The 23927-nt window shown below is 40.2% G+C and overlaps 1 protein-coding gene across 1 annotated transcript in view; it reads left to right on the top strand.

Annotated features, from left to right (window-relative positions):
* Nucleotides 1–23927, top strand: part of CNNM2 (cyclin and CBS domain divalent metal cation transport mediator 2) — a 144916-nt gene that overhangs the window by 103132 nt on the left and 17857 nt on the right. The window contains exons 2-4 of the mRNA XM_022568888.3: nucleotides 12288–12431; nucleotides 15121–15258; nucleotides 17309–17478. Coding sequence (XP_022424596.1) covers nucleotides 12288–12431; nucleotides 15121–15258; nucleotides 17309–17478 — 452 coding nt within the window. The remainder of the gene's footprint in view (nucleotides 1–12287; nucleotides 12432–15120; nucleotides 15259–17308; nucleotides 17479–23927) is intronic.

Consider the following 23927-nt stretch of genomic DNA (forward strand, 5'->3'; position numbering starts at 1 on the left):
GTCAGTGGAAAACTAAGCACTTACTTTACCAGAGAAGCTATTAACATGGTTTGTTCTGGGGGTTGGAAAGGGAAGGGAGTGTGGCTGTAAAAGGGCAACGGGAGGGGAGTCCTTGTGGTGATGGAAATGTTCTGTACGTTACTGTGTTGACGTCAGTATACTGGTTAAGGTGTGCTGTCACACAATCTGGTTTTGCAACATGCTCCCAAAAGTATGTGGGATCTTGGGTGAACACACATGAGACCTTTCTGTTATTTCTTGCAATGGCATAAGAATGCAGTTATTTCAAAATAAAATTCTATTAAAAATGATCCATTTTATAAGGCAGTCCTTTTATAATATGATTAATCTTTTTCTAATCTGTCTTTTAAAAATAGTCATGTTTTCTTAAGGAGGTAGACATGTATATGTCTTAGCCCTATGCCCGAATAAACTACATACTCAATATATATTTGAGTGGATGAAAGTATGCCTGATGGGGAAATTGTAGGTGATAGATGATTTTTTACAAAACATTTTTATATTAAACACAACATAGAAGCTTAAATTCTTAGATGAAACATTGAGCATACTGTAAAAAGATGGAGTCTTCACTCTGTAATAATGATGACCGAGAAAAGATGTGATTTACTACCTCAAAAAATAAGGCCAGACGTAACCTAAAACTTAAGTCTAGAGGAAACCTCTAGAAATGCGCAGGAGGTAGTTAGCTGTAGGACAAATACTATTTTAGCCTGGAAAGTTGTATAGATTGAAGGTAAAACTACTTTTGAAGGATTCAGATAGGTGTGTGGATTCGCTCCTTGAGTGAATATTTGCATGCCTCTGAGGTGCCGGGCAGCTATCTGTAGTTTTCATGTATTTCAGGAACTTTTCCAGATGTAAATGCTGATGTCCTTGAAGGCAGCAACACCTTCCCCAAATCTCCATGGATACAGCTGTCAAAGTCTGAGAACCACGTGGACTGGATTTTCTCAGTGTATGTTTCTAATCTTACTGCATCAGAGATCCAGTCAAAAATAACAGTAACATTCTAAAGATATCTACAAACATAATTCTTTTAAACGTTGATTGTCTTAAAAGATATGTTCAACCTAATGTTTTTCTCTTTCAGGTATTTCTTTTTTTTTTTTTTTTAATATTTATTTATTTATTTGGCTGCGCCAGGTCTTAGTTGCGGCACGCGGGATCTTCGTTGCTTCGTGCGGGATCTTTTTTTTTTTCTTTAGTTGCGGCATTCGGGATCTGGTTCCCTGACCAGGGATCGAACCCGGGCCCCCTGCATTGGGAGCACGGCGTCTTAGCCACTGGACCACCAAGGAAGTCCCTCAGGTATTTCTATTTTAGGGATACAGAATAAGAAACTACAGTTAAGAATGGGCAGGTGGGACCAAACTTAGTTTAAATGTTAAGAAACAGGTATTTATAGCAAATAGAAGGAAGCCTGGGACAATCAGAGAGGTAACCTCCAGGGAGCAGCATTGAGGCTGGGCCCTGGTAAACTCAACCTAGGTGCTCTGACTCCTGGGGGCTCCCTGCTCTGTGCCCAGGTCTCTGCAGTCAACCTTCAGGGAAGGCATAGGCTTTGCTTCTGTTTTTTTTTAAGTCCCTTAGAGGCTGAGCGCCTCCGTGAATGATTGCCCTTCTTACTTTCAGAGCTTGGTCAACGAATTTCCGTGAAAGCAGTTATAATCTAAATTAGTAGATAAATTCGGGTTCTACCCAGGAAACGGCCCTATTAAGAAATACTGTCTGCATCAAAAACTCCTACCCTCACCCCCCAAAATTAGATTATTTTTTAGGAAACCATGATTCCATATTCCACCCTAGTAAACCTCCTGGCAGATGTGACCTAACTGGGAGTGTCGATGGCTGAGGAACCCCACATACCTGGAGCTGAGAAGCTGTCCTGCTAGGGAGATCTTGGTCAGCCACTTAGCTGGTGGCCACTGGAATTTTTAGAAGTAGTAAAACTTCTGATAAAAGAGGGCTTTTGTCTCCTGGAATAGCAACAGTTATCATCACTTAAAACCCGTGTATTTCTATATACAGCAAGTGCTTCTATAGATATACTCCTGGATTATTTATACAGGACTATTTTAAGATCTGTGTCACATTTTTCTGGTGTATTTTATGGTGGGAAAATTCAGTTGGAAAAAATGCACTTAGCTGTGGCTGGGATGGTGAGGTAAAATAAGTACTTAAAAAACATGAAGGTTGTGGGTTTGTTTTTTTTTTTTTAGCTTTAAACAGGACAGAAATAGCAAGGTGATAGCTCCCTGAATGAAATCGTGTTGCTTCTCCTTAAGCAAACTTTACCATTGTACTCATGTCATAATACTAGATCTATCACCGTATGAGTCAGTAGAAGATCTGCAAGACATGTGTAAGAATTCATCCATGTATTCATTACAGAAATCTGTGAGAAGATAGCTGCTTTTGTGTACTATAGCTTGTTATTCAGGGTTTCTTTTTCTTTTGATTTTGCACCTGTTGAACTGAGAGGGCGATGGATAGGGTGAGGACCTATCTACTGTTAAGAGTAATGTGGGTATAGAGACCCAGGCACTCCCCGGGCCCAGGTGTAGCTGAGGCGGGGCTGTGTTAGGGCTGTGTGTGCAGGAGTCGGGCTCCTGTGATCACTGATCACTTCCCCTGAGGAGAGGCTCCTTCTTACCTCTTCTGTGGGGATGAGGAAAACCATGGAGGTTATGATTGGACAAAATCAAGTCATTTGATTGGCCGGGACAATGAGAGCATAAGAGGAGTATGATGGCCTTTGAACCCCACTCGAAGACGTTTTCTTTTAAATTCAGCCGTGGATGGGAAACGAGCACTTTTTGAGCAATAGGATGATATGATTGTGTTGCGGTTTAGTAAGTATTACCTTTGGGTACGTAGGAGTGTTAGGTTATTATGCTAGGCTTGGTGGGGCAGGCGGATGAAGAGTAAGACAAAGATGAATAACACAGAGGTCCCTGTGGTCAAGGAGTTTATGATCTAAGCAGGGGAACAACTAACCTGGTGGTAAATGAGGTTCGAGTACACGGGCAGCGTTGTCAGCTGAGGAGGGGCCACAAGAACCAAATGGTTACTTCCGTTTCAGAGATTTGAAGGCTGCCGTCCTGCCTCATCCCTGCCCAGGTTTCTCGTCTAGCTCAATGTCTCTGGCCTTCATTTCCTCCTCATGTGCCACTGCATATACATCTTATGAGATCTTGGTAGCTCTCGCCTCAGTTTGCCTCTTACAAAATGCAAGACCCAGACCTGAACACACTATTCCACATATGGCTAAATGTAGTAGGAGCATTGCTTCCCCTTTTCTGAGGTTGTATTGCCACTGAGTCATCATGAGATAATATGCTGCTGGACCACCAGGTCATCTATTTTATGGGGACCTGCTATTAACACAGAAGGGGTTGCCGACAGGTCCTACCTGGGAGGCCACAGGCAGGCCTATATTCCCCTCGGAACCTGCTTACGTCTGCTTATCCGACTTAGCTGCTTCTCCTATCGTGCCCTGGCACCTTCCTGCCCCTGCCTCCCATACCCCTGAAGTCCCCTCTAGTCCCTCCTGGGTGGTAGTTCTGTAACTACTCCTTGAACTATGCATTTTCTTTCTTTTTTTTTTTTTTTGATGTGGACCAATTTTTTTAAAAGTCTTCATTGAATTTGTTACAATTTGGCTTCTGTTTTATGTTTTGGTTTTTTGGCCGAAAGGCATGTGGGATCTTAGCTCCCTGACCAGGGATCAAACCCACACCCCCTGCATTGGAAGTGTGGAGTCTTAACCGCTGGACCACCAGGGAGGTCCCTGAACCGTGCATTTTATACACATTATTGCATGTAGGTATCCATCCATTCATTCACTCTTCATTAAAAAGGGGAAAAAAAAAAGGTGGGGAGAAATGGAGAGAAGAGGCAAAGGTGATTTAGAGTTTTAAGCCTGGGTGATTGGAGATCTAATGGCATCATTTCCAGAAGTGGGTATTCAAAAGAGGTGTTATTTGGGGGAGGACAAACCAGACTCTGTCTAAAGACACAGGCCTTTTTCTCTCTGGTGAAGGCTCCCTGGCAGAAGCAGGCCAGTGTGTGTCCCTGTTAGAAGTAGGAAGGGCTGTTCTGGAAATCACAGTGGATGGCACTGAGATGATAATCTTTGGATTCTTCATCTATGACCTTTCTTATCTTGAGCATCTTTTGTCACCAAAATCATTTTTCACAACCTTTTGACCACATATACTTTTGACTCTTTTCTGCTGCTTGAAGTGGTTTATAAAAAGTTTGGCTTCCAAAACACTGTTCTCTCTATTCCCTGCTCACTCCCCGGCCCCTCCTTCTCAATCTCCTTTTTGGCTGTATCTCCACTTCCTGCCCTATGAGACATTGGCCTGCCCCAGGCTCAGTGCTGGGATCTTTTCTCTGCCCACACACTCTCTCTCGGTCATCTCCTCCAGTGTCTGGCTTCACTAGCCTCTCTTCTCTGGGGGTTCTCGCTCTTCATCTGTAACCCACATGCCTCGCTCGCTCTCTCTTTCTCGAGTTCTGACGTAGGTATGTAACTGCCTGTTTGACATTTCCACTAGGATGTCTAGTAGGCATCTTGAACTTAACCTGTCTAAAACTGAATTGATTTTTTCCTTCCAGACGTGTACCTTCCACAGTCCTTCTTGGCAACTCTATCCTTTCCACGGCTCAGGCCCCAAAACCTTAGAGTCAGCCTTGGCTTGTCTCCTTCTCTCCCACCTACATTCAGTCCATCAACAAAACCTGTTGGCTCCTTCTAAAATATATACCTGGAATCTAAGTACTTCTCATCCCCTCCACTGTTAACATCTGGTTCCGGTCACTATCTCCTCTCACTGGGATTGCTGAAATAACTTCCCTCCCTCCCTCCCTCCCTCCCTCCCTCCCTCCCTCCCTCCCTCCCTCATAATTGCTTTACAATGGTGTGTTAGTTTCTGCTTTATAACAAAGTGAATCAGTTATAATTCAAAAAGAGTCATGTACCAAAATGTTCATTGCAGCTCTATTTACAATAGCCAGGACATGGAAGCAACCTAAGTGCCCATGATCGGATGAATGGATAAAGAAGATGTGGCACATATATACAATGGAATATTACTCAGCCATAAAAAGAAACGAAATTGAGCTATTTGTAATGAGGTGGATAGACCTAGAGTCTGTCATACAGAGTGAAGTCAGAAAGAGAGAGACAAATACCGTATGCTAACACATATATATGGAATTTAAGGAAAAAAAAAAAGTCATGAAATAACTTCTTGATTGGGTTTCCTTTTTCCCGGCTCTGCCTTTCCCTCTGCATCTTTCTCCCACCAGCTGCCAAGCCTTTTCTCACTACAGCAGCCAGTGATCCTTTCAAAACAATACAGATCAAGTCACTCTTCAGCTCAGAACCCTCCAGGGACTTCCCATCTCCGAGTAAAAGCTAAAGTCTTTGTGATGGTGACATGATCTGCCCACTGCCCACCACCCCTGCTGCCCGCCCCCACCCCCATCTTTGATTCTTCCTCTCCTGCTCACTCTGTTCCAGCCACACCGGCGTCCTTGCTTTTCCTCAAGCACGCCAGGCCTCCCCTCTTCAGCGCTCCATTGTTCCCTCCACCTGAAACATCTTCCCCAGCCCCTTACTTACTTCATTTGGCTGTTTAATGACCTTCAGCGTTGCTCAAATGTCTCCTTTCCCTTGGCCAGCCTAAATTAAATAATTCGGCCCCTGCTTTTTTGTTCTCCATAGCACATTTTATACAATCTGACATGCTTTCATACTATCTCTTTCCCTTAGTGTCTGTCTCCCCTGCTAGAATGTTCCTTGAAAGCCAGAGCTTTGTTTTGTTCCCTGAGGTATGAGCCTGGCACATAGTAGGCATTCAGTAAATGTTTACTGAGTGAATGAATGGATTTGTGTGACTATAGTTCATTGATACATACATAGCGTTGTATTTTCTGGATTATAAATTATGTTCATAAACATTAGCTCATTGATCAGTTTGTTCACTTTTTGTAAGTCAGACTAAATCTAACTCTAATGCTATTTAAAGTGTATTGACTTCCTTGGTGACTAATATGCAAACTGGTTTCCTTGGGAGATCTTAAGTATGGCCATTCAAATCTATCCTCCATCCCGTTTTGTTTTAGTGATGGGGGCCCTGAATTCTGATTTACAGAGCATTTCTTTCTTTTATCACTAGTTCCATAGAACAGCGGTCCCCAACCTTTTTGGCATCAGGAACCGGTTCCGTGGAAGACAGTTTTTCCACGGACGGGGGTGCGGGATGGGGGGATGGTTCAGGCGGTAATGCGAGCGATGGGGAGCGGCAGATGAAGTTTTGTTCGCTCTCCACTCACCTCCTGCCGTGCGGCCCGGTACCTGTCCTCGGCCCAGGGGTTGGGGACCCGTCATAGAACTCACTCTAAGGAACTTTATTAATTCTTTTCTTTTCTTTTTTTTTTTTTTTTGCGGTACGCGGGCCTCTCACTGTTGTGGCCTCTCCCGTTGCGGAGCGCAGGCTCAGCGGCCATGGCTCACGGGCCCAGCCGCTCCGCGGCACGTGGGATCTTCCCGGACCGGGACACGAACCCGTGTCCCCTGCATCGGCAGGCGGACTCTCAACCACTGCGCCACCAGGGAAGCCCCTATTAATTCTTACTTATTGAGTTACTATAATTCTTATGTTAGATAAACTGGGAAATGTTTAAAAACAAAGGCATATCAAACGCTTCATTTGCCCTACCCTTCTTTAAGTGAGGGGCCACGACACTGCACAACCTCAGGGGAACCATTAGGCCTTACATTCTGTGCCCCTACAGTGGTGTGACACGGCAGCCATGGCAGATATAAGACGTTTGGCTTTAGTTTCTCATGGCTGAATCTTCTGTTTGTTTTCCTCCTGCTGTTCGAGTGGCATTTATGACTCTGCCTTGCGCTTGCATTGTTAGGTCTCTTGGACTACCGCCTGTCACTTGTTATTAGTGCAGCTGTGTCGAGTTGTTCCTAATTCCATTCTACTTCATCTACCCTCTTGGCTTTCTTCCTTAGCTATTTCAGTTACTCTGTCTACTGTTCCATTTCACTTGATTGACATCAAACTTGTACGATAGCCAACGAGTCCATATTTTCATCAGGCAGTTAAGGTACCCTTTGCCAGCCTAATCACTATCTAGTTAATTATTTCTATCAAAATACAAATGGTATCTGTCATTCAGAATTCGAGCCTAGCGTCGTGGTAAGGTTAAAAAATGGGAGTGTGGCAACCTGCTACCATTCTGGGCTGATTCTCCAGAGAGCATAGGCAATATGATTTAGGGAGCAGTGAAAGCAGGCAGAGGCAGAAATTCGATCCCAGTTTTACTGTGTGTAGATGATTTTACTTAGCATACCTCACAATGAAGACATGTTCTTGTAATTTCATCTGTGCAAGTGCCCTGTTTTGAGCACGTAGCAGTTAAAATCTAGGTGATTATTTCATAATAACTTGCTTATGATACTGAATTTGAATAGAAATATATTGATGGAGCCCTGTACTCTGAAAAGAGTCCTGCATAGATTCTCCTAGGTCTGACTTAGTGATCCCTTAGCGATCTAGGACCAGACTACGTGAAGAGAGGCTGTGGGTATAAAGTTCAGGGCAGTTGGAAATGACATGAATACTGCAGGACCTCTTATAGCTAGCAAAAAAGGGCTGTCTCCAAGCCCTAATGTCTTGCTTTATTCTGTATATAGTTAATCAAGTTTATTTAATCCATGTATGTTTGAAAGTTTTAGTGCTACTTAATGCCTATAATTACATATTGTGCTGATTGCTGTGTTTTCATTCTTTAGAGGTTAAGAATCCAAAAAAAATTCTAGTTTTTGGTTTATAAATGCCTTTTACTAGTTTCCCCAAAATTGCTTTGCTGCTTTCAATCCTGGCTTAATGCCTCCAACACTCAGGTTCAAAAGGATGCTATTTGAGCTCAGTTTTTAAAATTTCTGTATTGACAGGTTTACATTTTCTTTTTGATTGCTCCATGGATGAGGCCAAAGACTGAACTCCCTGCAGCGAATGGTTAAGTGGGGGAAGAGGTACCTTGTATCGTTGTCCTCCAAAAGCATGATTAGGGAAGAGGGGTATCATTTTTTTTTTTGTACTGCTTAGTGGGAAGAAGGTTCAAAAAACAAGACTTCTCACCAGGAATTCCAAAGCTAAAAATATGTGGCTCTGGGGCAGATGAAGAAGTTTCAACATTGGAGGTGGGGGTGTGAAAGGGAACAAGTGAGCTTGGAAGAAAACTCAATAATTTTCAATCTCAGAAGCCTACCTTACATGAATAATTTCTCCGAGAGTAAGGCTCTTTCCAGTCAGATCTGTTGGTGCTGCTGAGCTGGTATTTCAAGTATGTCCATCTGCATTTAAACGAATTGCTCCAAGACAATCTGATTATGCGGTAGTTACTTTGGTGAGAATAGCGCCTCAGTGGAATGGAAACTTCATTTTGAGTCTAATATTAGACCTTGCTTTGGAAAATTCCTTTTAAATGATCACAAGCTGGGAATAGCAAAAGAATTTAACTTTCGACAGACAGCATTCACCAAGAATTTTTAACTGCTTATGTTTGGGTCCTTGGGAAAGCAGATGTGAGAAACTGACTGGACCAAATTGACTAGACTAGAATCGACTTGAGCTGATGCAGTGTTTATATCTATTGCTGATAAGTTTCCCTCCTAGTCTCATTTGCTCAAAATATTTTCATTCTTTGAGCGTGAGCATGCTAAGGATGCAAATTGTCAGGAGGCCTAATTGTCTAACGATCTAAACTTCTAGGCCTCCAGACATTGTTGCGTGTAAAGGGGTCTGAGGCAGAGCGGAAAAGGGCGGACAAGCTCTACAGAACCAAAGCCAGTTTCTGAGTAAGTGCTGGGAACTTGATCAGACCTGGCCTTCAGGATATTTTTAGTTTGTCTGGCTGATTGTGTCTGAGCAAACTCACCCAGTTTGAAGTTTTAAGTAAACTTTATTTAAAGGACACCCCCTCACTCCACCCCCACCCCCTGCAAAAACCCCAAAACCTCACCCTGACATTAAAAAAAATAATATACGTGTTAACTGATCATGAAATTTCCAGATGTCATGTCTCCTTGGCTTAACCTAAGGATAAGTTTCAGATGCCTTGCGTGCCTTGGGTTGGGAAAACCAATATTGGTGTTTGAGATAAATTTAATATTTTAAAAGGTCTTTCTGAAATTGAAATGCATCTTTTAACCACAGTGTACATTTAGTGTAGTAGGGTTTTTTTTCTCTTACTAAGCTGGCAATAAGTTGATGGTGCCTTAGAATTGAGGAGGAATATTAATAAATTAATAGGAGCTACCATTTATTGATCACCCAGTGGATCCCAGGCACTGTCTTTGCTAGGTACCAACATTATCTCTGACACTCACGGTAATCCTGTGTGGCAGCGACTATCATGAATGAGCCTGGGTTTAGAGGAGACTGAGGCTCAGAAAAGTTAGGTAGCTTGCTCACGATCACACTGCTGGTGATGGCTAAAGTGGCAGTGCTGGAGTTCACGTCCAGGACTGGTCAGCTTCACAGCATGTGTTCTTCCTTGTAGGTTATATCTTTTTGATGTTTACTATATTTGAAATTAAACCTGAGAAATTTTCAACATTTACTTATTCGTTTTTGAGGGACAGCCATAAATCCATTACATGTTAACATAAACAACATTTTTATTAAAAATAACTTTTTTCCAAAACATAGTGTCATTATTTACCTTTATGTGTATCTCTTTATTATCTAGCTAAATGGAGGGCAGCTGGATTCTCTTCTGCATTCAGTCTGTGCTGTATACTGTTTTAATTGAAGTATGTGAAGAAAATCTGGCCTCACACAAATATGTATTTGGAAAAGGGAGGGGTATTTTAATAGGCTTTTTGAATAATTGTGTATGTTCTTCCTTGATAATATACCAAAACTCCCCAAGTGATAGTTTCTTAAAGGTTAGTTGCAATATAGAATCTGAAACTATGCCAGTGGACTTTTGGTGCACTGTTACATTAAAATCTTTTGGTCTGGAATCTTCCTTACAGAAGAATTCTGAATAATGTATGTAGCTACCCTCTGACTCCAGGAAGTAGAGCTTAATTCCTACCACTCACGCCTCCCTGGGGGTGGGCTAGACCTAGTGACTTGCTTCCAAAAAGTAGAATGAGGGAAAGGGAAAAATTAGTAACTTTGTAGTGGAGAAGAAACCTGGGAAACTCTACCTTAACCAAGTGGTGAAGGTGAACATCTCCTGTGATGTCATGTGGCTGCCGTGTAAGCCCTGATGTGATGTAACTAGAAAACTCAAAATCCCAGTCTAATCGTGAGAAAGACATATCCAGATAAGAGGTCATTCTGCAGAGTACCTGACCAGTGCTACTTGATGGTCAAGCTCGTGAAAAACGAGGGGGGGCTGGGAATCTGTCACAGAACAGAGGAACCTGGGAAGACATGACAGCTAAATGCAGTATGGTACTCTGGATTGGATACTTGAACAGAAGGAGAGCATTAATGGAAAAACTGGTGAAATCCAAATAAAATCTGGAATTTACTGAATATTACCATATCAATGTCAGTTTCTAGTTTTGATGACTATATCATGGTAAAGTAAGATGTTATCAGTGGGGGAGAAATTGAGTAAAGGGTATACAGGGACTCTACTGTCTTTGCAACTTTTCTGTAAATCTAAAATTACTGCAAAATAAAAAGTTTTTAAAAATCCACTGTTATGTATTGCATTCTGAATAAATCACTTACCCATGCGTGATTTGGTAACACCATGGCCATGGTCATTTGGAAAATACTTGTTCACACAGTTATGCAGATCTTTGAAATGTTGACACATTTTATTGTTCAGTGCTTTCAAAATCTCATTTGTTAATAGCACCACCTGTCTCATCAGAAAAGTCTTTACTGAGAAGCTCTCAAGCTCATGGCGGTGGATACAAGTTTCCCAAAATTCTAATTTTCCCTTGAAAGCTCAGATGTTATCTTTGGTAGCAAACACTGCTGTTGTTTTCCTTAATGTAACAGGCTCATCTTGTTCATTTTCAAGAAAATGTCTGCCAAATATCCAAGTCTAAATAATCATAGTTTGTTTGGTAGTCATTCTTTCAAATAAAAAAGATGTTCAGTGGAAAAAAGTGGCTGATCCAACTTGCAACTCAAACAATTTGCATTGAGTCATTTTCCTTAAAACAGTTTGAGTCCTTTTCCTCAGAACAACTATCGTACTTGAGAAAGCAACAGAAGTGTTTTACCGTACTTCGCAATTTGTCACATACAATATTGAAAGACAGGTCCCGGGAATCAAGATTTTATGAAGCTTATAACTTTCACTGCTTCATCAAGGATATTCTTTTTGTTGTTCTGAAAAGAATTATTTTTAAATTTTTATTGAAATATAGTTGATTTACAATGTTGTGTTAGTTTACGGTGTACAGCAAAGTGATTCAGTTACATATATATGTATATATATATATATACACACATATATATATATTTATATACTTTTTAAAATTCTCTTCCATTATAGGTTGTTACAAGATATTGAGTATAGTTCCCTGTGCTATACAGTAGGTCCTTGTTGGCTATCTATTTTATATATGGTAGTGTGTATATTTTAATCCCAAACTCCTAATTTAAGGGATATTCTTAAGAGGAACTAATTTTTTCCCCTCTGTGTGTGTGTGTGTGTGTGGAGGAGAAGACAGTGACCACTAGCATGGTGACCACCACTACCGCTGCCTTGATTTGTGCTCAGGCACTTTACACCATTGGTGCAAATACACCATTGGTGCAAAACACAGTGGAAAATTCCAGGAACATTTTAGTGTTCTAAATGAAAATAGTTTGACCTTTCTGACTCTCCTAAAAGGGTCTTGGGCACCCCTAGGGGTCCACAGACCACACTTTGAGAGCTCTCCTAAAGTAGCAGTCGCTAAAAGGTCACAAAGGAAGAGCTGACATAACCGAAGACCAAATCCATCAGGAAGCAAGTGGTAACATGGTGGTACCATGTGCGTAGACGATGATGCTCTTCTGGATTAACTGGTCTTACTTTTTATGGCCCATGAAGCTTTTCCATTTGTTTGTGGTATTTCCAAACCATTTTTAAATGCTGAAAGATAGACTTTGATAATCTTGTATCTGTGTTCGCTGCTATTTTTACCATCATCATTTATAAGACTTCATTCAGGAAATTCTGAAAATTACCTCTTTGTTTTCTTTTCTTTAAAGGTAAATCTCACCTGGCTATTGTGCAGCGAGTAAACAATGAGGGAGAGGGGGATCCCTTTTATGAAGTTCTGGGAATTGTCACATTAGAGGATGTGATTGAAGAAATCATCAAATCTGAGATTCTAGATGAAACAGATTTATACAGTGAGTACCATCGCCTGAGTGTAATTTTCCAAAACCTTTGCTTTTATTTGTCATGTTGTTTGTGAGTCATCTGACATCTCTCCAGCTGTTGTCTGCCTGTTTCTCATTATGCACTGTGTGTGTAGGCTGGGTACCACCTACCAGTATATTCCAGTCGCTTCATCAGAGAGGAAGAAGAGGCAGGTCCTGTAGTGTCAACTGGCCATGTTTTTTTTGAAAAGCCAACTGCTTCTAACTATTGATCTGGGCATTGCTTGCCCTGAACAGAAAACTCCATTCCTGGTTTTCACATTTGTTTTACATCTGGAGGGAGACTTGTTCTTTACTAAATTTTCATTTTACACAATTAGGCAAATCGTTTTCAGATAAATTTCTGTCTGTACCTATGGTCATAATTCAAATACTTAAAAAGTGAGGGGGGATTGTTAAATCAATGGATAGCAACTGTTGAAATGTGTCTATTCCAGGACCCATGGGCCAGGGTAGAGGTGAGGTTTGCAGGCATAGTTTTGCTGGGGCAGTGGTGGTGCAGCAGCGTATATATAGAGAAAGCAGGACGGGTTAGGGTACACAGTAAAAAATGTGTTTTTCTTGTTCTGTGCTTCTCTGCCTTTTGAGAGGTGGTCTTGAATCGGGTCAGGGGAAGGGAAGTATCCACACCTGTTTGCCCAGGAGTCGGCTTGATTCTGGGCTGAGTGTTGAACATGAAACTTGTCTCATTAAAGTCCACAACTGTTTTACTGTGGAGCTTAAACCCTCTTCCTCAGCCTTACTCTTAGCAAAGTAAGACTCTTTCAAGAGTTTCTTAATGCCAGAGGTGGCCCAAGGCCTGAGATGTTCGGGGCTCTCAAAGGTGGTATAGAGAAAGAGGATCTGGGCTCTTTTTGTCCTGTTTGGCTTTTAAAGCGTGACTTGGAGGGGGAAATGGACTGTTCAAATGGCCTGGAGCACCCAGGACAAAGCCAGCCTTGCTCAAAGCGGAATGATTTGTTTTCAGTCCCGTTAGAAGGGAATGTCCCTCATTTAAAAATTTAAAAAGTCTTCCATGCACCCTTAAAAAAATACATTTTATGTTTAGCTCTTGACCTCCTTCTGAAAATGTATCTTATTTTTTCCTCACATCTGTATAGTGTTCTTTACAAAAAACACCAGTTCCTATGTGTTTTATCCTTTTGACTCTTGGAGAATAATGAGAGATTTCATAATAGAGAATATTGTTAGTATTGCGTTTACATTCTTTTCATCCTTCCTCATAGTGACTGTTTAATACCAAGTGTGTCTCTGCATATTTATGTGTTTCCCCAGGGGTAATCCTCATTGTAAGAAAGATAATCTAGACATTTATGAGCTTTTATGTTTACACTTCAGTTCACTTCTTTTAAACCTTGATGAGACTGATTTCATACATGGCTTCCTGAGAGATGAGATGCTGAACTTGTGGTTCAGGTATATTCTTGATTCAGATCAGGGATGATGACTACCTTTGTCATTAGAAAATTATTTAGGATGCTTGCATTGATTTATGCTGCCTGATTCTAAAGAGAATTTGAGACAGGAAAATTACAGGTTGTGTTCACCGTCTCCCCAGGACAAGCCTAGTTAGTAATCACTCTGTTTTGCCCTCGGCATGAAATGGTAATGTAAAGACTCATGATTCTTGGGGGAAAAAAAGGAAGCAATTAGGATCTTGTCTCTAACCTAGTTTTTTCTTGATCATTACTTTGTCCAGAAAAATACTTGAAGAAAGGTTTTGCATGAGACACCTTCAAGGATTGGCAAACTACAGCCCTCAAGAGCATGCCACCTGTTTTTATATGACCCAGAAGCTAAAATTTTTTTTTTTTTACATTTTTCAGTTGAAAAAAATCAGAATAATAATTTTATTTTGTGACATGCAAAGATGCTAAGTTAAAATTTCATATCCGTAATGAAGTTTTACTGTAACACAGCCCTGCTAATTCATTTACATATGGCTGCTTTTTGCTACACAGCAGGGCCGAGTAGTGCAACAGAGCATACATGGCCTGCGAGCCTGAAGTATTTGCAGTCTAGCCCTTTACAGAGGAAGTGTGCTGACCTCTATTCTGAAGCACTTCCTTTGTATTTGGTTGACCTTGAGGATCTCATGGTCTGGGGTAGAAATGCAGCTAACAGTTATTATTATTAAAATACTGTTCCATGAAAGTGTTCTTGTTTGTTTCTTGAGAAGTGTGTGTGTGTGTTCTCTTTCAGCAGAGGCTGGGAGCCTCTTAAAGGCAGGGACGTGCTTCCCTGTGTCTTCTGTAATGATTGTTCTTCACTGTGGTGTGGCGACCTCAGTAGCAGGAGCGTGTGTGCACTCTGGGCTACAGGCTCTGTTGCTATGTGGTTGTATAGGCTCCACGAGGGGAGGATTCTTGTCCCCAGCTGCCCAATAATGTACTTAAAAGGGCTCTGAAGATCCTCACGAAGTGTGTCGATAGTTGCTCCTCATCAGGTTGCCTGTGATTTCTTACTCTGGATTGTGTCACAGTCATGACTGTGCTGCACTGATTTAATGAGGATTCTCTCTCCCTTCCCCTTTCCATGTGGTGCTTGTATGTAGCGTGCCCACCATCTGGAGAGAGAGCCTAGCCTTTTCCATATATTATGTCATTTTCATTCGAAAAGAGCCCCAGTCTAACGGAATGTATTTCCATTTCTCCCTCAGCTGATAACAGAACGAAAAAGAAAGTGGCCCATCGAGAAAGAAAGCAAGATTTTTCTGCCTTTAAGCAGACAGACAGCGAGATGAAGGTTAAAATATCACCACAGCTTCTCCTGGCCATGCACCGTTTCCTAGCAACAGGCAAGTGCAGCTTATCACAGTTTGAAATCTCTGCCAACCCTGGAGCGAGTTTCTCACCCACCGCTGACTGGGGTGGGCTGGGGGTGGAGACTGGGAAATGGGGTGATAAGTAATGCCACTTTTGTGTTTTGTTTTTTGTTTTTTTGTTTTGTTTGTTTTGTTTTGTTTTTTTCTTTTTAAATTCTCTCCTCTCCTATGTTCAGTGTCGGCATGAACCCTCTGAGACATTTACCAGGGGTGGACCAGTAACTTAAAATTGGTCTGAAAGGTAAGGATGAATGTTAGTGCCACACTGCATGTGAACAGTAGGCCAGGTCATCCGCTTCAGCTAAGTCCAGGGGAGAGCCAGCTGGCGGAGCAGGCGGACAGTGCAAACCAGACACTACCTCGTTGTGTGTCGGACAGTTGAGTAGTTCTCTCTTCAGCTTGCCTCAGAAGAACAGTTGGACATCGGTGGTGACACAGGTGCTATGATTTGCAAAGAAGAACAATAAATTTTCAAAATAAAATCTTTACCCTTTATGGTTTTAATGAAATCAGAAATTCTAAGAACTCTGACATGGATTTCTTGATGGCCTCTTCAAATCAGATTGTTAACTTGGGCCCATTCCAGGAGGCAAGTGTTCACATTATTAAAACCACCAACCCAGCCAGCACTGACTGCTCCAGAGAGGTCAAGGTCGAACGGACTTGAGAGACCGACTGACCCTGCTCACATCCCCAGATGGCTCTCTAGGCGAAGGGTGAGCTCTGTTGGCCAGGGGAAGTGTGAGAAAATCAGAGTACCCAGTGGCCTGTAGAAGACGTCTGTGTCCAAGATGGGCAGCCAGTGCCTTTCAACTGAATGCAGTACACTTAAGATATTTTGAAAAGAATGCTAACGGCAGCCGTGTGATGGAATGTTATGTACTCTTTAAGATCATGTTTTCAGATACCTGGACATGCTCACCATATAATATTTATGACATGGGAAAATACTCATAATTTAATGTAAGGTGAGAAGAAACAGTATAAAACCGTGTGTACACAAGATTATCCTTGTGTTCTTGTGTGTACACACACACGTACACGGCACACATGCCTAGGTGAGGTATTAGAAAGAAATGCTCACCAATTGCTCAGAATGGTTACGAGTGGTTGGTTTATAGGTGATTTTATTTTCTTTATTTTTTTCTGTGTTTTCCAAAATTTCCACAATGTACTGTCTAATTTTGTTATTACAAAAAAGTCACAGAAGCTAGTGCCGAATTTATACCGCACATATAAAATTAAAAAAATTTTAAAACATAAACAATGTCTTTAACTTGCTTATTATTTTCTATTTCTGATAATATTGTTCATCATTTAAGAACCACAATTTAAAACTAAATGTTGTCCTACTCTGCCTCTGAGGCACCATAAAGTCCACTTTCAGGACGGCACCCTCAAGTCAGTAATTTTGGGTTTTGTTATTTTAATAAAATCAATATCTTTGTAAACTCAGATCAACATTACTTTTTTTTTTTTAACTAGCAAGTTGGAGTGCATGTTGATGTGTGCACGTGCCTTGCTTTTATTCTGAATCTCTACCTTCCTTTGTTCCCAGACTTTCTCAGGGTAGTTGAATGGGAGAATGAGATGTGGAGCACGGCCTCTGTGCACCTGGTACTAACCCACACCTAGATGCTTCCTGACCTTTGCTTCTTCCTTTGGCTGTTGTTGGACAGTCAGTCTTTTGTGGCCTGTTGCAGGGCGTCCTGGCAGTCATGGAGCCTGCTTCTGGTTGCTTTTCCTTTGTGTCAGTCAGAAAATGAGGGTATTTTTGTGAGAACTGAAACCAATGACAGGTTGAAAATGAAAAGTTTTAAAGCAACAAACGTGAGAATTCAGCATTTTCTAATTTCTCCCAGGTAATCTGCCCCCAGCGGATCACCAAACGGAAGGAAGTCTCGTTAATCCATACTGTTACCGCTTCAATTCCAAGTATTCTTTTCTCTAAACACCTTAATCACTAGTATCATTTTTTTCCATCCATTTGAAGTGTAATATCAAGTTGTGTTTATATCTATAGAAGTAGAAGCATTTAGCCCATCCCAGATGTCAGAGAAGATCCTTCTAAGGCTGCTAAAGCACCCCAATGTCATCCAGGAGCTGAAGTATGATGAGAAGAACAAGAAAGCCCCAGAATACTACCTCTACCAGCGAAACAAACCCGTAGACTACTTCGTTCTCATTTTGCAGGTCAGAAGAATTAATCAACAGTTGTTTGATCTTATTGAGTACCCACCCTTCCAGTTTGGAGGAGACTTGGTATAGGTGAATGGGTGTCAAGGATATAACATACTTAATAACTTCTGGGGTGGCCTTACAGTGGGAGAATTTCATCTCCCTGTTTTCGTATCTGCAAACAATTTCAATATAAAGCAATGTTATTAATTTAATTTCCAATACAGACGGGCACTTAGTGATTGCTGAGGCATTGAGGCATTCATTTGAAGAAGGGTGAATTTAGGTGTTTGTATTTTTTTTTTTTTTGAAGAGTTTGGGGAATTACCTGTGCATGTCTAAATCTTGGCTGGGCATTTGAAGTTTAAGTGTTGTGAGTTCCTTGAGTCTTCTTTTTATCATCTTTTATTTCTTCCGCCCTTCGTTACGACTTGGTCTTGCACAACTTCCTAGAGATGCCTTATGATCGCTTCCCTTAACGCCATGAAAATAATCCATTTATTATTGTTTTTATTCCTGATTACTGCCAGCTTCTGTTTTAATGAGAACTGATGGGATAATCACAGCCTCTCATGGCAATGGTAACTTACCTCCTTCTCACTGTAACATAATCCACTATATAAGGTGAGGAGGTCCATCCATTTGAACCCTCCTAAGGGCCCTAGAGGGGCTTTTGTGCTTGGATTGACAGGAGGCCCTTATTATCTCACAGTTTCACTTGGTAGAGCGCAGTTCTTGGCCTGGAGACCAAGATGAATAGTACAATGAATAGCATGCTAGTTTTATTGATTTCTTGTGTCTCTTTATTGAAGAATTACTTTTACAGGAATTCTGAGTGTATTTCAATATAAGAATACTAGCCCCTTAAGCATTCTCCTGTTTCTTGGTTACTTCCTAGGTAAGAATTGAAGGGATCTTTATAAGAGTATAATTAGCACTTGGTAGACCCATCTACAATTTACGTTGAGTCCAGCAAGTCCCAATTATCTAAATGAATCAAGATGTTTCTTTTTATCTGAAAATAACTCTTATCAGATGTCTAGATGTTAGAAACTCTGGGAAGTGTTGTGTTCATGCCCCGTGTTTGGACTGTATAGTGAATTCTGGAAGCAGAAGTGAGGAACTGTAGAAAAGTCTATGGATTAACCAGGTATATGCTGCTTTCATATAGTGTTTCTTGGAAACTTCTGTTTGCAGGTTTTCTAAGTCAGTACCCTGATTATTCTACTAACCTTAGTCTCATTCAATCCTGAATTGTTTTTCTTTTTCTCAGGGGATAGACAAGCTTGAAACTCTGAGGGGGTTGGGAATTTATTTGATTTACTACAGTGAAGGAGTAAGGCATTCATGTTTCTCATAAAATCTAGATGTGAATATTCCTTAAACCTAGAGAAACTGAATGACATTTAAGACAGTTTATTTAGAACTTTGAGGATTGACATTGTGAATTTCAGTAATATTAGAAACTCTGTGGCTTTCAATCGTCGATTTTGATATAGTTAGCGTTTATGAATTCTGATTCAGTAATGCTCTATTGGTATGTAAAAAAGCCATTTCCTGGCTGGTGGATCTAAAAATAGATTTTATGGAAGAGGGACTTCATAATTCTTGTCCCTTTATAAGTAAATCTTTAAAGATATTTTTGATAAGGTTTTTATGTCCATGTACCTATATTTGAATACCTATGTCATGTTAAATATTTTTACACATGTGACAAGTTCTTGGAACTGACGATGTCATGGGAGTTTTTTTTAATTTTTATTTTATTTATTTATTTTTGGCTGTGTTGGGTCTCAGTTACTGCGTGCGGGCTTTCTCTAGTTGCAGCGAGCGGGGACTACTCTTCGATGTGGTGTGCGAGCTTCTCCTTGCGGGGGCTTCTCTTGTTGCGGAGCATGGGCTCTAGGCGCGCGGGCTCGGTGGTTGTGGCTCACGGGCTCTAGAGCGCAGGCTCAGTAGTTGTGGCACACGGGCTTAGTTGCTCCGCGGCATGTGGGGTCTTCCCGGACCAGGGCTCGAACCCGTGTCCCCTGCATTGGCAGGCGGATTCTTAACCACTGCGCCACCAGGGAAACCCCATCGTGGGAGTTTCATAAAGATTTCAAGGGTTTATGGAGGTATTCAAACTGTAGAGTTTGGTGAAAATCATGTTCTTGAAGGCCAGGCAGTTACCTGAGGTACCCAGAGTATGACAAAATGAAATATCACAATACCCTGTCAGTCTAGCATAGCCATCACCATTTACAGAGTATATTCCACCCTAAAATATCACTAATCCATCACTGGAAATTCATTCCAGGTTATTGAGCATGTTCTACTGCATTTCAAGAGCATTAAACCAGAGGAAAGCAGCTGTAGCTGCCTTCCCTTCCTGGCCCCAGTGCCAGCGAACTGCCGTCTTCAGACACTAGAAAAAACTCTTTTATTAAGTAATTGATGTTTGGAATACAATTATAACTAGAAACAATCACTTTGAGTTTAAACCCTAGATGAAATAAAGTCTAATTTATTCGAAGCAAACCATTTAAGTAAGCTTACTTAAAAGAATATCCTATAGGTTATGGGACACATACTGCATATGAATAAAAAGGCACTTTCAAGTTTTATCTGAGAAAGTAGATTTTTAAACTAAAATGTATTGTGATAAAAGCACAATAAATAGTGAAAGAAAACTTTATTGGCTCTACATGTCTTTAATAACTTAACAGAATACACATATAAAAGTAGGAATGGGTAGGAACATAATCTTGGTGGGAAATTTTTTCCACCATCATAAAAGAGCAAGAAAAAAATGTTAGAGTTTTAAATTGTGTAAATAAAATTAACCAAGTTGAAGAAAATTAAATATAAAGCCAGGGGAATACACTTTAAAAAAAAAGTTTTATGTTACTTCTTCATAAAAATTGGTCATTTGTGCTGTCACATGTAAATTCTAATAAATTCAGAAAGATAGAAATTTCATAAAACTACCTGCATAGATCATAATGAAATAAAATTAGACATAAAAATGCATAAGCGAAAAGTACTAAGCTATTTTAAAACTAATCAATTCTCTTACAAAGGTTTATACATAAGGTATAGAATAAAAGACTATTAAATAATATAAATACCGTATCCACAGTATGTCAAAGTTTAAAATTTTATTCCTCTAGGTATTTACATAAGAAAAAAAATCTCTGATTTTCTATAATAGAAAAAGAGCAAAGCAACAAACTAAAAAGAACAAATTAAATAATAGTGTCATGAAAATAACTTTTAAAATGAAAAAGTTTTACATCCCATAAATAAAATAAAGATTGGTTCTTCTAAAAGATTAAAAAAATCATTATTCTATTTGCATAATTAATGTGATAAGAGAAAAAAGAAAACTAGAAGTTCTCCCTTCCCCCCCAAAAAGCAGCTAGAATCAAAGGAATTGCTTGGAAAAAAAAAAAAAATTGAGACTCTAAAGAACTCGATTTCTGTATTGTACAAATAGAACAAGATGATTTGATAGTTAAATGCATTCTTTATGACAGTATGGCCTAATCTGAAGTCTGATAATGTTCTGGACCAGTCTCACTTGTCCACATTGATGGAGAATTCCTAAATAAAAAGGTAGCAGTTAGAGACCAATAACGGACCGAAAGAGCTATTCACTGTGACTGTGACTGAATTAGGATTATTTTAGGTATTCAGGGCTAGTTTCATAGAAGGACAACAAAACAAAAATATGCCGTGTTAATTAGGGAAGCAGTGAAGGAAAAAATCCCTATGCTTAAATCAATAGATATCAGGACAAAATTAAGCATCCATTCTTGATTTCTAAAACAAACCAAAAACAAAAAATCTTTGTAAAAATCCATGATGAACAGTGAATAAAAAAGAAAAAAATGCTGTAAACCAATCACATGCTTAAACTGGCAGCTTCCTTTTGGGAATAAATATATAAAACCCCTCATATACATGCATTTCAAGAAATCATTTTTTATAAAGCTTTTTATGCAAATAGATTTATAGCAAATAAATCTATCAATTATAATTAAAGTAGTAGAAATAGTCCATATGTCTAAGCTAATCAAATTTCAGTGTGGATAATATGAGAGATCATTATGTGGTCATAAAAGAAGTAGAAAGCATGTACAAAAATATGTCAAAAAAGATAGTGTGCCTGTAATTATAACTATTATAAACCATTTTTCTAATATATATAGTTGATATTTTACAGTGAAGTATTTGTTGGTCCTTTGGGGAGTAAAATGTCTAAGCAGATAAAAAAAATCATTGTTCTTACACAACATGTAATTAGGTTATGATTTTAGTAAATATAACGAATAATAGGAAAACAAGAGGAATAGCTTTTTCCTTTGCCAATTATGTAATCAATGGAAAGGGATGCTTTTTTTTCTGGGGTTAATTTTTGTTGATTTCATGCCCCAGACGTTTTGTTGTTCAATTGCCCCATCCACTCTTTTCCTTTAGGGCTTCTGACATAGATTCGAAAGGGTTTTTCCCTACGGAGTGAAATCTGTTCTTTTGTGGAGGTGGCAGGTAGCATCTTAGAACTAAACAGCCTTTGACAATATTTAATATCATTTCACTTGTTATTGGGAGAGAATTGAAGCCTTCAATACCAAACCTTCTCAAGGAGTTTTGAGTTGCAGGGTCTCCGTGTCCCAGTGAATAATGTTTCCTCACTCTGGAGTTGTGTACAGATAACACAGCCATGTTACAGAAAAAAATTATTTAGATACCTAGTGTTGACTCTATTTTTTAAAAATTAAATACGTATAAATATAAAACTAGCATGAGCTCCTTTTGAACCCTTTGAGCTGAGAACTCTTACATAGAACAATAAAGAAAACAAGTTTGTAATTAGTATTTTAAATGTGTAAATGACACTGTTTGGCTGATAGGAAAGTGCCACTGGTCGCAGGACGGTAGCAGGGAGCTCTGGCGCTGGCTCTTGCATTCAGCACACTTAGGTCCCTGTGTGCCTGGCAAGGATGGCACCCTCCAGCCCTGTGCTCAGTTTGAGCTACTCTGTACGTTTGTGCAGTATGTTGTATTGTTATTTGGCCTCCACTGGGTGTGACCGGATTATTTGTATGTTTAGTCCTCCCCTGTTCCTTTCTCTTTGGCTCAGTGCTTCTCACACTTCAGTGTGCTTGGGAATCCCTTGGGGATTCAGTACGTCTAGGGTGGAGTCTGAAATGCTTCATTTCTAACAAGCTCCCAGTTGGTTGAGTAGCAAGCCTTAGCCACGATGATTCACGTAGTAAGAACAACTTAGCAGATTTGAGCACGGAGGCAGATGCTGCCACTGACATCTGGTGGCAGCACCAGATAGCCTGAAATATATGTCAATTAATTTTTGACCGTCAAAAAAAATTTTTTTTTAATTTAAGTGTTTATGAAGCAAACTTGCTGAGTGCTAGGACTACATCTGTGGACTGCAGATTGAAAAATGTTGCTAGAGGATGTCTGGGTGGTGCATCCCCTCTTACTGGGCAGTGCTGGTGAACACAACCTAGCACGTGTGCCCCTGGCATTTCATTACCTCCTTTTAGGTGTCAAACCCTATTTTGTGATGGTGATTTAAAAAACAAACAAAATTTAAAAAGAACTCAATTCCAGAGCGAGCAGGAGACCAAGTAGATGCTCAGTGTGTGGGATCTGAGGGTCTTCAGCCTTGAGTCCATGGCTTCCACTGAGCGCTTGATCTAGTTTGTGCCAACGAGGATAGCTTAGGCTTCTGCCTTGAGGCCAGGTACAGCACGTGACTGCTGGGTACTTTGTGGATGCTTAGAAACTTTGAAAAGATTTGTCTAATACCTTTTTCCAAAGGAAGGTAGGATTCTGTAGTAGTAACTTCACTCGGGGAGCCAGCTTTGCAGTGAGGCTGTCTTCCAGTTTTGTCAGTTTACCAACATGAAGCCCTAGCTTCCTTTGGGAGCCTGTCCTGTCTCGATTTTTTTTTTTTTTTGTGATATACTAGACTAAAGCAAATTCGTGAATGTTTCAAAAGTAAAATTGATACGGAGCTCCTTCCCTATATGGAAGAAATTTATTTTCTGAGAAGACACCTGATTGAACTAGGGCCAGGCAAGCCGTTTCCTTATGGGGTAGCCCTGCTTTGTGTACTGGTAGGTTTACTCGAAAACGGTCACTTCTTTGAGACACTGACACACATAGATGAGTAAAAAAAAATGTGTTCACTGGATGTTTCTAAAACTTGCCTACCAGGAAAGCTTCAGTCCTCTAGAGAAGGAGATAGGGCTGGGCAGTTTTTTAAACTTTTGGAATTGTAGAATCACAGGATGTTAGAACTGAGAGAACCACAGGTCTCCTCTCCTTTACTGCAGTTTTATAACTGCAGCAAAATTAGTCTAGTGCAGTGGTTCCTAAATGCTGATACTTGGCAAAGTTTTCACCAGTTTGAGGCAAAATGAGAAAAATAAAAACAGTTGCAGTGAGTTCTTCAT

The sequence above is a fragment of the Delphinapterus leucas genome, chromosome 16 (assembly GCF_059928025.1).
Source record: "Delphinapterus leucas isolate spDelLeu-1000000601 "Yukka" chromosome 16, BTC_Dleu_Yukka2, whole genome shotgun sequence".
NCBI lineage: Eukaryota > Metazoa > Chordata > Mammalia > Artiodactyla > Monodontidae > Delphinapterus > Delphinapterus leucas.